The sequence below is a fragment of the Oncorhynchus clarkii genome, chromosome 21 (assembly GCF_045791955.1).
Source record: "Oncorhynchus clarkii lewisi isolate Uvic-CL-2024 chromosome 21, UVic_Ocla_1.0, whole genome shotgun sequence".
Classification (NCBI taxonomy): domain Eukaryota; kingdom Metazoa; phylum Chordata; class Actinopteri; order Salmoniformes; family Salmonidae; genus Oncorhynchus; species Oncorhynchus clarkii.
This window is the reverse complement of record NC_092167.1, coordinates 49897362-49908890: the sequence shown is the minus strand read 5'-3', so window position 1 is coordinate 49908890 and position 11529 is coordinate 49897362. Positions and strand designations below refer to the sequence as shown.

The 11529-nt window shown below is 45.8% G+C and overlaps 1 protein-coding gene across 1 annotated transcript; it reads left to right on the top strand.

The window, feature by feature from the left end:
• Positions 1–173: 173 nt before the first annotated feature.
• Positions 174–10840, top strand: LOC139379510 (triokinase/FMN cyclase-like). The gene is made up of 5 exons (XM_071122328.1): positions 174–470; positions 684–787; positions 948–981; positions 4754–4846; positions 10157–10840. Exons 1-5 carry the CDS (start codon positions 450–452, stop codon positions 10313–10315), a joined length of 411 nt encoding a protein of 136 aa, XP_070978429.1. The 5' UTR covers positions 174–449; the 3' UTR covers positions 10316–10840.
• Positions 10841–11529: the final 689 nt, after the last annotated feature.

Genomic DNA, 11529 nt, shown 5'->3' with positions numbered 1-11529 from the left:
TACAGGCTGAACAGGAGGGGCCCCAGTATTGACCCTTGGGGTACGCCTACATCATAGCTAAGAGTGGGCGACAGCTCATAGGCTCACTCTGACACACTGAGTTCTGCCTTCAAGGTATGACTTCATCCATCTTAAAGCATCAGGGGAAAAGTTGAACTTGGACAGTTTTGTGATGAGAATCTCATGGTTAACAGTATCAAAAGCTTTCCTTAGGTCCAGAAACACAGCCCCAACAACGCCCCCTTTGTCCATCTTGGACTTCACATTTTCCAGAGGAAAGCAGTTGGCCCCTTCAGGAGCGGTCAGTGATTTGCTAGGATATTTTCTATGTTTAATCCCCTCCACCTTCTCTCTGTCTCTCAGCCATTCAGGAGTGGCTTCCGGGTCACATTGTTCCTGGGTGCCCGGGGCAACTACTGTCCACTCTCGCCGGATTGGTGCAGGAGAGAATGGGCGGGTCTTCAGGAGCGGTCAGTGATGATACATTTACATATTTTCATAATTAGATTTTGTTGTCAGTTTTTAATTTGAAATATGTGACATAACTCTGTTTTTCCTGTGTCTCTGTCTCTCTCTCTCTGTCTCTCTGTCTCTCTGTCTCTCTGTCTCTCTGTCTCTCTGTCTCTCTGTCTCTCTCTCTGTCTCTGTCTCTGTCTCTCTGTCTCACACACACACACCTCAAGTTATACAGTTTGTTCCTGACAGCAGCTGCCGCTCTTCTGAAGGACCGCAGCGACCCCGCAGCCTGGGCCAACGCTATGCATGCTGGGACAGACGCTATGAGATGGTGTGTCTGCATGTTCTTGTAATTTCAATACACTTCTGTAATTTAATTATACTAAATAAAAATACACACATTTTATATAGTGTTTTTTTTTTTAAGTCGCTTGAATTTGCACAAAAAAAATATATATTTATATTCTAAAGCAGGTTTGTCTGTCTGACAGGTATGGAGGAGCTGATCCTGGAGACAGGACTATGGTAATGGGAACTAAGGGAGTTTTCAGTTATCTTTAATATAACCAATCTCCGTCCTCTTTAAAGTGAACTCTGGGGTTAAAAAAATTGAAGCAAAATATCTCGGTTATCTTTGTATTCACACTGACTCAACTCTTTTGCCAGTCCACTTCACCCATTTTCGTGGACCGAGTCCTCTTAGTATTCACATTGCTATGTTTAGAAAGGAACCAAGATTTATTTATTTTGATTTTTTTCAACTAGCTTTCAATCAGAAAGTGTTATCGGACAGCTAGATACACAGTAACAGTCAAACGTTTGGACAGACCTTACTGATTCAAGGATTTTTCTTTATTTTCTACGTTGTAGAATAATAGTGAAGATATGAAAACTATGAAATAACACATATCATGTAGTATCATGTAGTAACCAGAAAAGTGTTAAATCAATTCAAATATGTTATATTTGAGATTCTTCAAAGTAGCCACCCTTTGCCTTGATGACAGTTTTGCACACCATCATCATCTCTCTCTTGTGAGGTTATGTCAGTAGTCTAGTGGGAGGGGTTATGTCTAGTGGGAGGGGTTATGTCAGTAGTCTAGTGGGAGGGGTTATGTCTAGTGGGAGGGGTTATGTCAGTAGTCTAGTGGGAGGGGTTATGTCTAGTGGGAGAGGTAATGTCAGTAGTCTTTTGGGAGGGGTTATGTCTAGTGGGAGGGGTTATGTCAGTAGTCTAGTGGGAGGGGTTATGTCAGTAGTCTAGTGGGAGGGGTTATGTCAGTAGTCTAGTGGGAGGTGTTATGTCAGTAGTCTAGTGTGAGGGGTTATGTCAGTAGTCTAGTGGGTGGGGTTATGTCAGTAGTCTAGCGGGAGGGGTTATGTCAGTAGTCTAGCGGGAGGGGTTATGTCAGTAGTCTAGCGGGAGGGGTTATGTCAGTAGACTAGCGGGAGGGGTTATGTCTAGTGGGAGGGGTTATGTCTAGTGGGAGGGGTTATGTCAGTAGTCTAGTGGGAGGTGTTATGTCAGTAGTCTAGTGGGAGGTGTTATGTCAGTAGTCTAGCGGGAGGGGTTATGTCAGTAGTCTAGCGGGAGGGGTTATGTCAGTAGACTAGCGGGAGGGGTTATGTCTAGTGGGAGGGGTTATGTCTAGTGGAAGGGGTTATGTCTAGTGGGAGGGGTTATGTCAGTAGTCTAGTGGGAGGGGTTATGTCAGTAGTCTAGCGGGAGGGGTTATGTCAGTAGTCTAGCGGGAGGGGTTATGTCAGTAGTCTAGCGGGAGGGGTTATGTCTAGTGGGAGGGGTTATGTCAGTAGTCGAGTGGGAGGGGTTATGTCGAATGGGAGGGGTTATGTCGAGTGGGAGGGGTTATGTCAGTAGTCTTGCGGGAGGGGTTATATCAGTAGTCTAGTGGGAGGGGTTATGTCAGTAGTCTAGTGGGAGGGGTTATGTCAGTAGTCTAGCGGGAGGGGTTATGTCAGTAGTCTAGCGGGAGGGGTTATGTCAGTAGTCTAGTGGGAGGGGTTATGTCTAGTGGGAGGGGTTATGTCTAGTGGGAGGGGTTATGTCTAGTGGGAGGGGTTATGTCTAGTGGGAGGGGTTATGTCTAGTGGGAGGGGTTATGTCTAGTGGGAGGGGTTATGTCTAGTGGGAGGGGTTATGTCTAGTGGGAGGGGTTATGTCTAGTGGGAGGGGTTATGTCTAGTGGGAGGGGTTATGTCTAGCGGGAGGGGTTATGTCAGTAGTCTAGCGGGAGGGGTTATGTCAGTAGTCTAGTGGGAGGGGTTATGTCTAGTGGGAGGGGTTATGTCTAGTGGGAGGGGTTATGTCTAGTGGGAGGGGTTATGTCTAGTGGGAGGGGTATGTCTAGCGGGAGGGGTTATGTCAGTAGTCTAGCGGGAGGGGTTATGTCAGCAGTCTAGCGGGAGGGGTTATGTCAGTAGTCTAGCTGGAGGGGTTATGTCAGTAGTCTGGCGGGAGGGGTTATGTCTAGTGGTAGGGATTATGACAGTCTAGTGGGAGGGGTTATGTCAGTAGTCTAGTGGGAGGGGTTATGTCAGTAGTCTAGTGGGAGGGGTTATGTCAGTAGTCTAGTGGGAGGGGTTATGTCAGTACTCTAGTGGGAGGGGTTATGTCAGTACTCTAGTGGGAGGGGTTATGTCAGTAGTCTAGTGGGAGGGGTTATGTCTAGTGGGAGGGGTATGTCAGTAGTCTAGTGGGAGGAGTTATGTCTAGTGGGAGGGATTATGACAGTAGTCTAGTGGGAGGGGTTATGTCAGTAGTCTAGTGGGATGGGTTATGTCAGTAGTCTAGTGGGATGGGTTATGTCAGTAGTCTAGTGGGAGGGGTTATGTCAGTAGTCTAGTGGGAGGGGTTATGTCAGTAGTCTTGTGGGAGGGGTTATGTCAGTAGTCTAGTGGGAGGGGTTATGTCAGTAGTCTAGTGGGAGGGGTTATGTCAGTAGTCTAGTGGGAGGGGTTATGTCAGTAGTCTAGTGGGAGGGGTTATGTCTAGTGGGAGGGGTTATGACAGTAGTCTAGTGGGAGGGGTTATGTCAGTAGTCTAGTGGGATGGGTTATGTCAGTAGTCTAGTGGGATGGGTTATGTCAGTAGTCTAGTGGGAGGGGTTATGTCAGTAGTCTTGTGGGAGGGGTTATGTCAGTAGTCTAGTGGGAGGGGTTATGTCAGTAGTCTAGTGGGAGGGGTTATGTCAGTAGTCTAGTGGGAGGGGTTATGTCAGTAGTCTAGTGGGAGGGGTTATGTCAGTAGTCTAGTGGGAGGGGTTATGTCAGTAGTCTAGTGGGAGGGGTTATGTCAGTAGTCTAGTGGGAGGGGTTATGTCTAGTGGGAGGGGTTATGTCTAGTGGGAGGGGTTATGTCTAGTGGGAGGGGTTATGTCTAGTGGGAGGGGTTATGTCTAGTGGGAGGGGTTATGTCTAGTGGGAGGGGTTATGGCAGTAGTCTAGTGGGAGGGGTTATGTCTAGTGGGAGGGGTTATGTCTAGTGGGAGGGGTTATGTCTAGTGGGAGGGGTTATGGCAGTAGTCTAGTGGGAGGGGTTATGTCTAGTGGGAGGGGTTATGTCAGTAGTCTAGTGGGAGGGGTTATGTCTAGTGGGAGGGGTTATGGCAGTAGTCTAGTGGGAGGGGTTATGTCTAGTGGGAGGGGTTATGGCAGTAGTCTAGTGGGAGGGGTTATGTCAGTAGTCTAGTGGGAGGGGTTATGTCTAGTGGGAGGGGTTATGTCTAGTGGGAGGGGTTATGTCAGTAGTCTAGCGGGAGGGGTTATGTCTAGCGGTAGGGGTTATGTCTAGTGGGAGGGGTTATGTCAGTAGTCTAGCGGGAGGGGTTATGTCTAGCGGGAGGGGTTATGTCTAGCGGGAGGGGTTATGTCTAGTGGGAGGGGTTATGTCAGTAGTCTAGCGGGAGGGGTTATGTCAGGGGAGCTTCGGGGGCTCTTTTGGGGGGTTTGACTTCCTTTTGGATTGTTCACAATTCCTCCCCCCAAAAATTGCAAACTGCAAGTGGAGGATATGGTAAATAGAAGAGGGGGGGGGGGGGGATATGGTAAATAGAAGAGGGGGGGATATGGTAAATAGAGGGGGGGATATGGTAAATAGAGGGGGGGATATGGTAAATAGAGGGGGGTATATGGTAAATGGAATAGAGGGGGGATATGGTAAATAGAAGAGGGGGGGGATATGGTAAATGGAATAGAGGGGGGATATGCTGCTATGTTACTATGATTGGGCTTACTTTTACAAAAATATACAAAAAAATATCTCAACTCTCTTGTCCAGTTGGATGCTCTGTGTCCAGCAGTGGAGGAACTGAGGAGACTGACAACATCGCCACCTGGTGGTCACATGGCCATTCTTCAGGCTGCTGTGGAGGTACAGTACACTTCACCTTAAATCTATCTCTTCAATTCCACCATGTTGCGTAGACAACCTGAAGTACTGCAGGATTTTATTCCAACTAGGCGCCACACCTGACGAACCGAGCTAATTGATCAGTTCGGTGATTGCCTAAATTCAACACACCTGGGGCCTAAATGTAGCGATCATGCGTAGGCACAGATCTATGAGTTAACCATACTTGGGCTCATTACCATGCAAAGTGTGAAATGGATAAATATCAACGTTGGCTTGAGAGTGTGTGTACATGCACACAGTGCCAAGTGAATTTTTGAGAGTAATAATTAAATTAGTAAGTAAAAATTAGTTATATTATATTGTAGTTCCATTGGGACTTCATGCAGAAAAGTACAGCAAATTGGTCTCCCGAGTGGCGCAGCGGTTTAATGCACTGCATCGCGTCACTACAGACCCAGGTTCGATCCCAGGCTGTGACACAGCCGGGCCATGACCGGGAAAACCATGAGGCGGCGCACAATTGGCCCAGCGTCGTCCGGGTTAGGGGAGGGTTTGGCCCAGTGTCGTCCGGGTTAGGGGAGGGTTTGGCCCAGCGTCGTCCGGGTTAGGGGAGGGTTTGGCCCAGCGTCGTCCGGGTTAGGGGAGGGTTTGGCCCAGTGTCGTCCGGGTTAGGGGAGGGTTTGGCCCAGCGTCGTCCGGGTTAGGGGAGGGTTTGGCCCAGCGTCGTCCGTGTTAGGGGAGGGTTTGGCCCAGCGTTGTCCGTGTTAGGGGAGGGTTTGGCCGACCAGGATTTCCTTGTCCCATTGCGCTCTAGCGACTCCTTGTGGCGGGCCGGGCGCCTGCAAGCTGACCTCGTCACCAGCTAGAATGTGTTTCCTCCGACACTTTGTTGCGGCTGGCTTCCGCACGCAGCAGTACGGCTTCGCTGGGTAAAGTGGGTAAAAGTACAAAACAACGACAAAGTAAATTGTTAAATTAGAGGCGGCGTGTGTGTAAGGTAAACCATTGTGTAAGACTATATAAAATACTGAGATGATAGTAAATCCAAGATGGCTGACCTGCTCTGTTGGAAGATTTGAAACACTGCATTTAGCAGAGTGCGTTTTTAGAGACGGGTGCTTTTTTTTTTTTTACAGAAAGTACAGATTGGCTCATCAAATATCGTTTCCCAAGGTAAAGATTTAAGACTCACGTTAAAAGGGCAAACGCTATTCCCGGAACACATCCTGCGTTTTTGGCAACGGGCACTTTTTAGCATGAGCTTGCCGATCGGCATCTCACGGCCCCTCGACGAGCCAATGTTTCGGGCTGCAATCATCAGCTAAACGAACCGTAACAAGTAGTTTCGCACAACCGGTTGAAGTCAAGAGGGCTTTCTTTGCCGTGATGTCATCAATGGGTTCCCAAATACCAACAGAGCAGTAGACAGCCCCCACATCGCCATAAAAGCACCATCCCCCGGGCGCCTGCAAGCTGACCTCGTCAGCACCGAGCAAGTGCACCGAGCAAAGCCCACAACGAAGTCGGCTCAAAACAAATTGTGCCGTAATTAAGCACTTGGACTATTTAGGAGGATTTTATCACATGCGAAAGTGATTGCTTTTAATAAAAACGCTTTATATGCCTTCCCAATGACAACTGGTTTAAAAATGTGGACATTTATTTGATGGAAAAGAGGTGTTTGTTTCCGGACGATTCACTATTGCTGCCTTGTTGACAACATGACTCGAATGGCGCAGATTACTGTTCCATTTGGAACGGGGCTCCTCCCTCACCGCGTTTCCCCGGTTACGTCACAGGCCATAGACCGGTGTAACCAGGGTTCAGATGAATAGAACTCCCCCAGTAGTTGAATATCCACTGCTCAAATAAACCAGTATTATGAACCGACTGGCTGTTGGCCACTGATTGGTTAGGTCAGTACAGTAATATGAACCGACTGGCTGTTGGCCACTGATTGGTTAGGTCAGTACAGTAATATGAACCGACTGGCTGTTGGCCACTGATTGGTTAGGTCAGTACAGTATTATGAACCGATTGGCTGTTGGCCACTGATTGGTTAGGTCAGTACAGTATTATGAACCGATTGGCTGTTGGCCACTGATTGGCTAGGTCAGTACAGTATTATGAACCGACTGGCTGTTGGCCACTGATTGGTTAGGTCAGTACAGTAATATGAACCGACTGGCTGTTGGCCACTGATTGGTTAGGTCAGTACAGTAATATGAACCGACTGGCTGTTGGCCACTGATTGGTTAGGTCAGTACAGTAATATGAACCGATTGGCTGTTGGCCACTGATTGGTTAGGTCAGTACAGTAATATGAACCGACTGGCTGTTGGCCACTGATTGGTTAGGTCAGTACAGTAATATGAACCTATTGGCTGTTGGCCACTGATTGGTTAGGTCAGTACAGTAATATCTCACAGGACGGTTTCTATTGGTTAGGTCAGTACAGTAATATCTCACAGGACGGTTTCTATTGGCTAGGTCAGTACAGTATTATGAACCGACTGGCTGTTGGCCACTGATTGGTTAGGTCAGTACAGTAATATCTCACAGGACGGTTTCTATTGGCTAGGTCAGTACAGTATTATGAACCGATTGGCTGTTGGCCACTGATTGGTTAGGTCAGTACAGTAATATGAACCGACTGGCTGTTGGCCACTGATTGGTTAGGTCAGTACAGTAATATGAACCGATTGGCTGTTGGCCACTGATTGGTTAGGTCAGTACAGTAATATCTCACAGGACGGTTTCTATTGGTTAGGTCAGTACAGTAATATCTCACAGGACGGTTTCTATTGGCTAGGTCAGTACAGTATTATGAACCGATTGGCTGTTGGCCACTGATTGGTTAGGTCAGTACAGTAATATCTCACAGGACGGTTTCTATTGGCTAGGTCAGTACAGTATTATGAACCGATTGGCTGTTGGCCACTGATTGGTTAGGTCAGTATAGTAATATCTCACAGGACGGTTTCTATTGGCTAGGTCAGTACAGTATTATGAACCGATTGGCTGTTGGCCACTGATTGGTTAGGTCAGTATAGTAATATCTCACAGGACGGTTTCTATTGGCTAGGTCAGTACAGTATTATGAACCGATTGGCTGTTGGCCACTGATTGGTTAGGTCAGTACAGTAATATGAACCGACTGGCTGTTGGCCACTGATTGGTTAGGTCAGTACAGTAATATGAACCGACTGGCTGTTGGCCACTGATTGGTTAGGTCAGTACAGTATTATGAACCGACTGGCTGTTGGCCACTGATTGGTTAGGTCAGTACAGTAATATCTCACAGGACGGTTTCTATTGGCTAGGTCAGTACAGTATTATGAACCGATTGGCTGTTGGCCACTGATTGGTTAGGTCAGTACAGTAATATCTCACAGGACGGTTTCTATTGGCTAGGTCAGTACAGTATTATGAACCGACTGGCTGTTGGCCACTGATTGGTTAGGTCAGTACAGTATTATGAACCGATTGGCTGTTGGCCACTGATTGGTTAGGTCAGTATAGTAATATCTCACAGGACGGTTTCTATTGGTTAGGTCAGTACAGTATTATGAACCGATTGGCTGTTGGCCACTGATTGGTTAGGTCAGTACAGTAATATCTCACAGGACGGTTTCTATTGGCTAGGTCAGTACAGTAATATCTCACAGGACGGTTTCTATTGGTTAGGTCAGTACAGTAAAATCTCACAGGACGGTTTCTATTGGCTAGGTCAGTACAGTAATATGAACCGATTGGCTGTTGGCCACTGATTGGTTAGGTCAGTACAGTAATATCTCACAGGACGGTTTCTATTGGCTAGGTCAGTACAGTATTATGAACCGACTGGCTGTTGGCCACTGATTGGTTAGGTCAGTACAGTATTATCTCACAGGACGGTTCTATTGGCTAGGTCAGTACAGTATTATGAACCGATTGGCTGTTGGCCACTGATTGGTTAGGTCAGTACAGTAATATCTCACAGGACGGTTTCTATTGGCTAGGTCAGTACAGTAATATCTCACAGGACGGTTTCTATTGGTTAGGTCAGTACAGTAATATCTCACAGGACGGTTTCTATTGGCTAGGTCAGTACAGTATTATGAACCGATTGGCTGTTGGCCACTGATTGGTTAGGTCAGTACAGTATTATCTCACAGGACGGTTCTATTGGTTAGGTCAGTACAGTAATATCTCACAGGACGGTTTCTATTGGCTAGGTCAGTACAGTAATATCTCACAGGACGGTTTCTATTGGCTAGGTCAGTATAGTAATATCTCACAGGACGGTTTCTATTGGCTAGGTCAGTACAGTAATATCTCACAGGACGGTTTCTATTGGCTAGGTCAGTACAGTAATATCTCACAGGACGGTTTCTATTGGCTAGGTCAGTACAGTAATATCTCACAGGACGGTTCTATTGGCTAGGTCAGTACAGTATTATGAACCGATTGGCTGTTGGCCACTGATTGGTTAGGTCAGTATAGTAATATCTCACAGGACGGTTTCTATTGGCTAGGTCAGTACAGTAAAATGCCCGCCTAAAGCAACACTAATTGTCCTAATGGTCTTTTCTTTGTGTCTACAGGGCCTTCAGAAAGTATTCTCACCCCTTGATTTTTTCCCATATTTTGTTGTTTCAAAGTGGGGTTAAAAAAGTTTGAAATATCCAATAAATGTCGTTCCACTTCATGATTGTGTCCCACTTGTTGTTGATTCTTCACAAAAAAAATACAGTTTTATATCTTTATGTTTGAAGCCTGAAATGTGGCAAAAGGTCACAAAGTTCAAGGGGGCCGAATACTTTCGCAAGGCACTGTATCTCCTATCAGTATTTATCTCCTATCGGTATTTATCTCCTATCGGTATTTGTCTCGTACGCGTGTGCGTATGATGCTTGTAGGATTGTTTGGTAAATCATAATTTTTCTACGTATACGAACACTCAATTCCATTCATAAGCAGTATTTTACAATAGTTTCTACACGATATTGATAAATATGAGGGCCAGTGGCCCTCCAGAACCAGGGTTATCTACCCCCTGATGTAAATCTTTATTTTTTTTCCTTAGTTCTTTCAGATCAGCAATCACTGAATAGGACGGGGTTGGTGTTTAAAATCCTGTCTCTCTCTCTCTCTCTCTCTCTCTCTCTCTGTCTCTCTCTGTCTCTCTCTGTCTCTCTCTGTCTGTCTCTCTCTGTCTCTCTCTGTCTGTCTCTCTCTGTCTCTGTCTCTCTCTCTGTCTCTGTCTCTGTCTCTCTCTGTCTCTCTCTCTGTCTCTGTCTCTCTCTGTCTCTGTCTCTCTCTCTCTCTCTCTCTCTGTCTCTCTAGAAAGCTGAACTGGGGGCGGAGTCTACCCGTGACCTCACAGCCAGGGCGGGGAGAGCCAGCTACATCGCCACAGTACACGTGACCCTTCCTGACCCTGGTGCCGTGGCGATAGCTGCCATCTTGAGAGCAGTGTTCGAAGCCCTGGGAGGACAGAAGTGATGACGGAGGGACGGACGGACGTTGTTGTTGTTGTCATCATTACAGCTGTTATTCATGGTGATCTGTTTGAAAATGTGATATTATATGATAATGTGAAAAGCTAGATATGGTGCCGTCAAATCATATTATCCGACGTAGAATCATGAATCTGACAATGGATGATTTCATAATGTAAATCTGATAACTATGGAGTCTTAACCAGTGAATCATAGCAATGAGGAGTCTTATAACCAGTGAATCATAGCAATGAGGAATGAAATGGCAAGCGACGCTGTTACTGAGTCTAAAGTGTTGCCCAGCAACAGCCCCAAAACATCACTGCTCTAGAGGAGATCTGCATGGAGGAATGGGCCAAAATACCAGCAACAGTGTGTGAAAACCTTGTGAAGACTTACAGAAAACGTTTGACCTCTGTCATCGCCAACAAAGGGTATATAACAAAGTATTGAGAAACTTTTGTTATTGACCAAATACTTATTTTCCACTATAATTTGCAAATTAATTAATTAAAAATCCTACAATGTGGTTTTCTAGATTTTTTTTCTCATTTTGTCTGTCATAGTTGAAGTGTACATATGATGAAAATTGCAGGCCTCTCTCATCTTTTTAAGTGGGAGAACTTGCACAATTGGTGGCTGACTAAATACTTTTTTGCCCCACTGTATACATGTCTGTAATCATTCTGATCAGAATTCAGAGCTTTTGTTTCAAGGAAAGGTCCTGTTCTCTCATCTGCCCTCCAGAGGTCCTCGTTGAGCCATGGTAGAGAGTTTTTCCCGTCTCAGTTTACGTTGACATTTCCTAGTAAAAGAGGTATCCACTTTTGTCAAATGTTCTGTATCCAGACTCTTGAGTCTTCATTGCTTAACAGATCAGACCCGTGAATTTCACCGTCTGCTCACTCTTTCAGGATTTTTTTTTTTATCGGGTTATGTTAATTAATACATTATTATATTAAAACATTAAATGGTTCTTAAATCTCTTTTTACCACCAATGTAACATTGTGGTCAGATATTAGTAAGTTACTGGACTTAGTTATTCGATCAGGTCTGTCGGGGGGGATGACTGTGTTACTCTGGTTGGACCTTGTATTATTTAAGTCAGGTTGAAATAATCGGTTTGAGTTTTTTTTTTTTTCCTGCAAATGTTGAAATCGCCCATGAAGATGATCACATTCTTTAAGCGTAACATTTAGATGGTCATAAAACGAGGT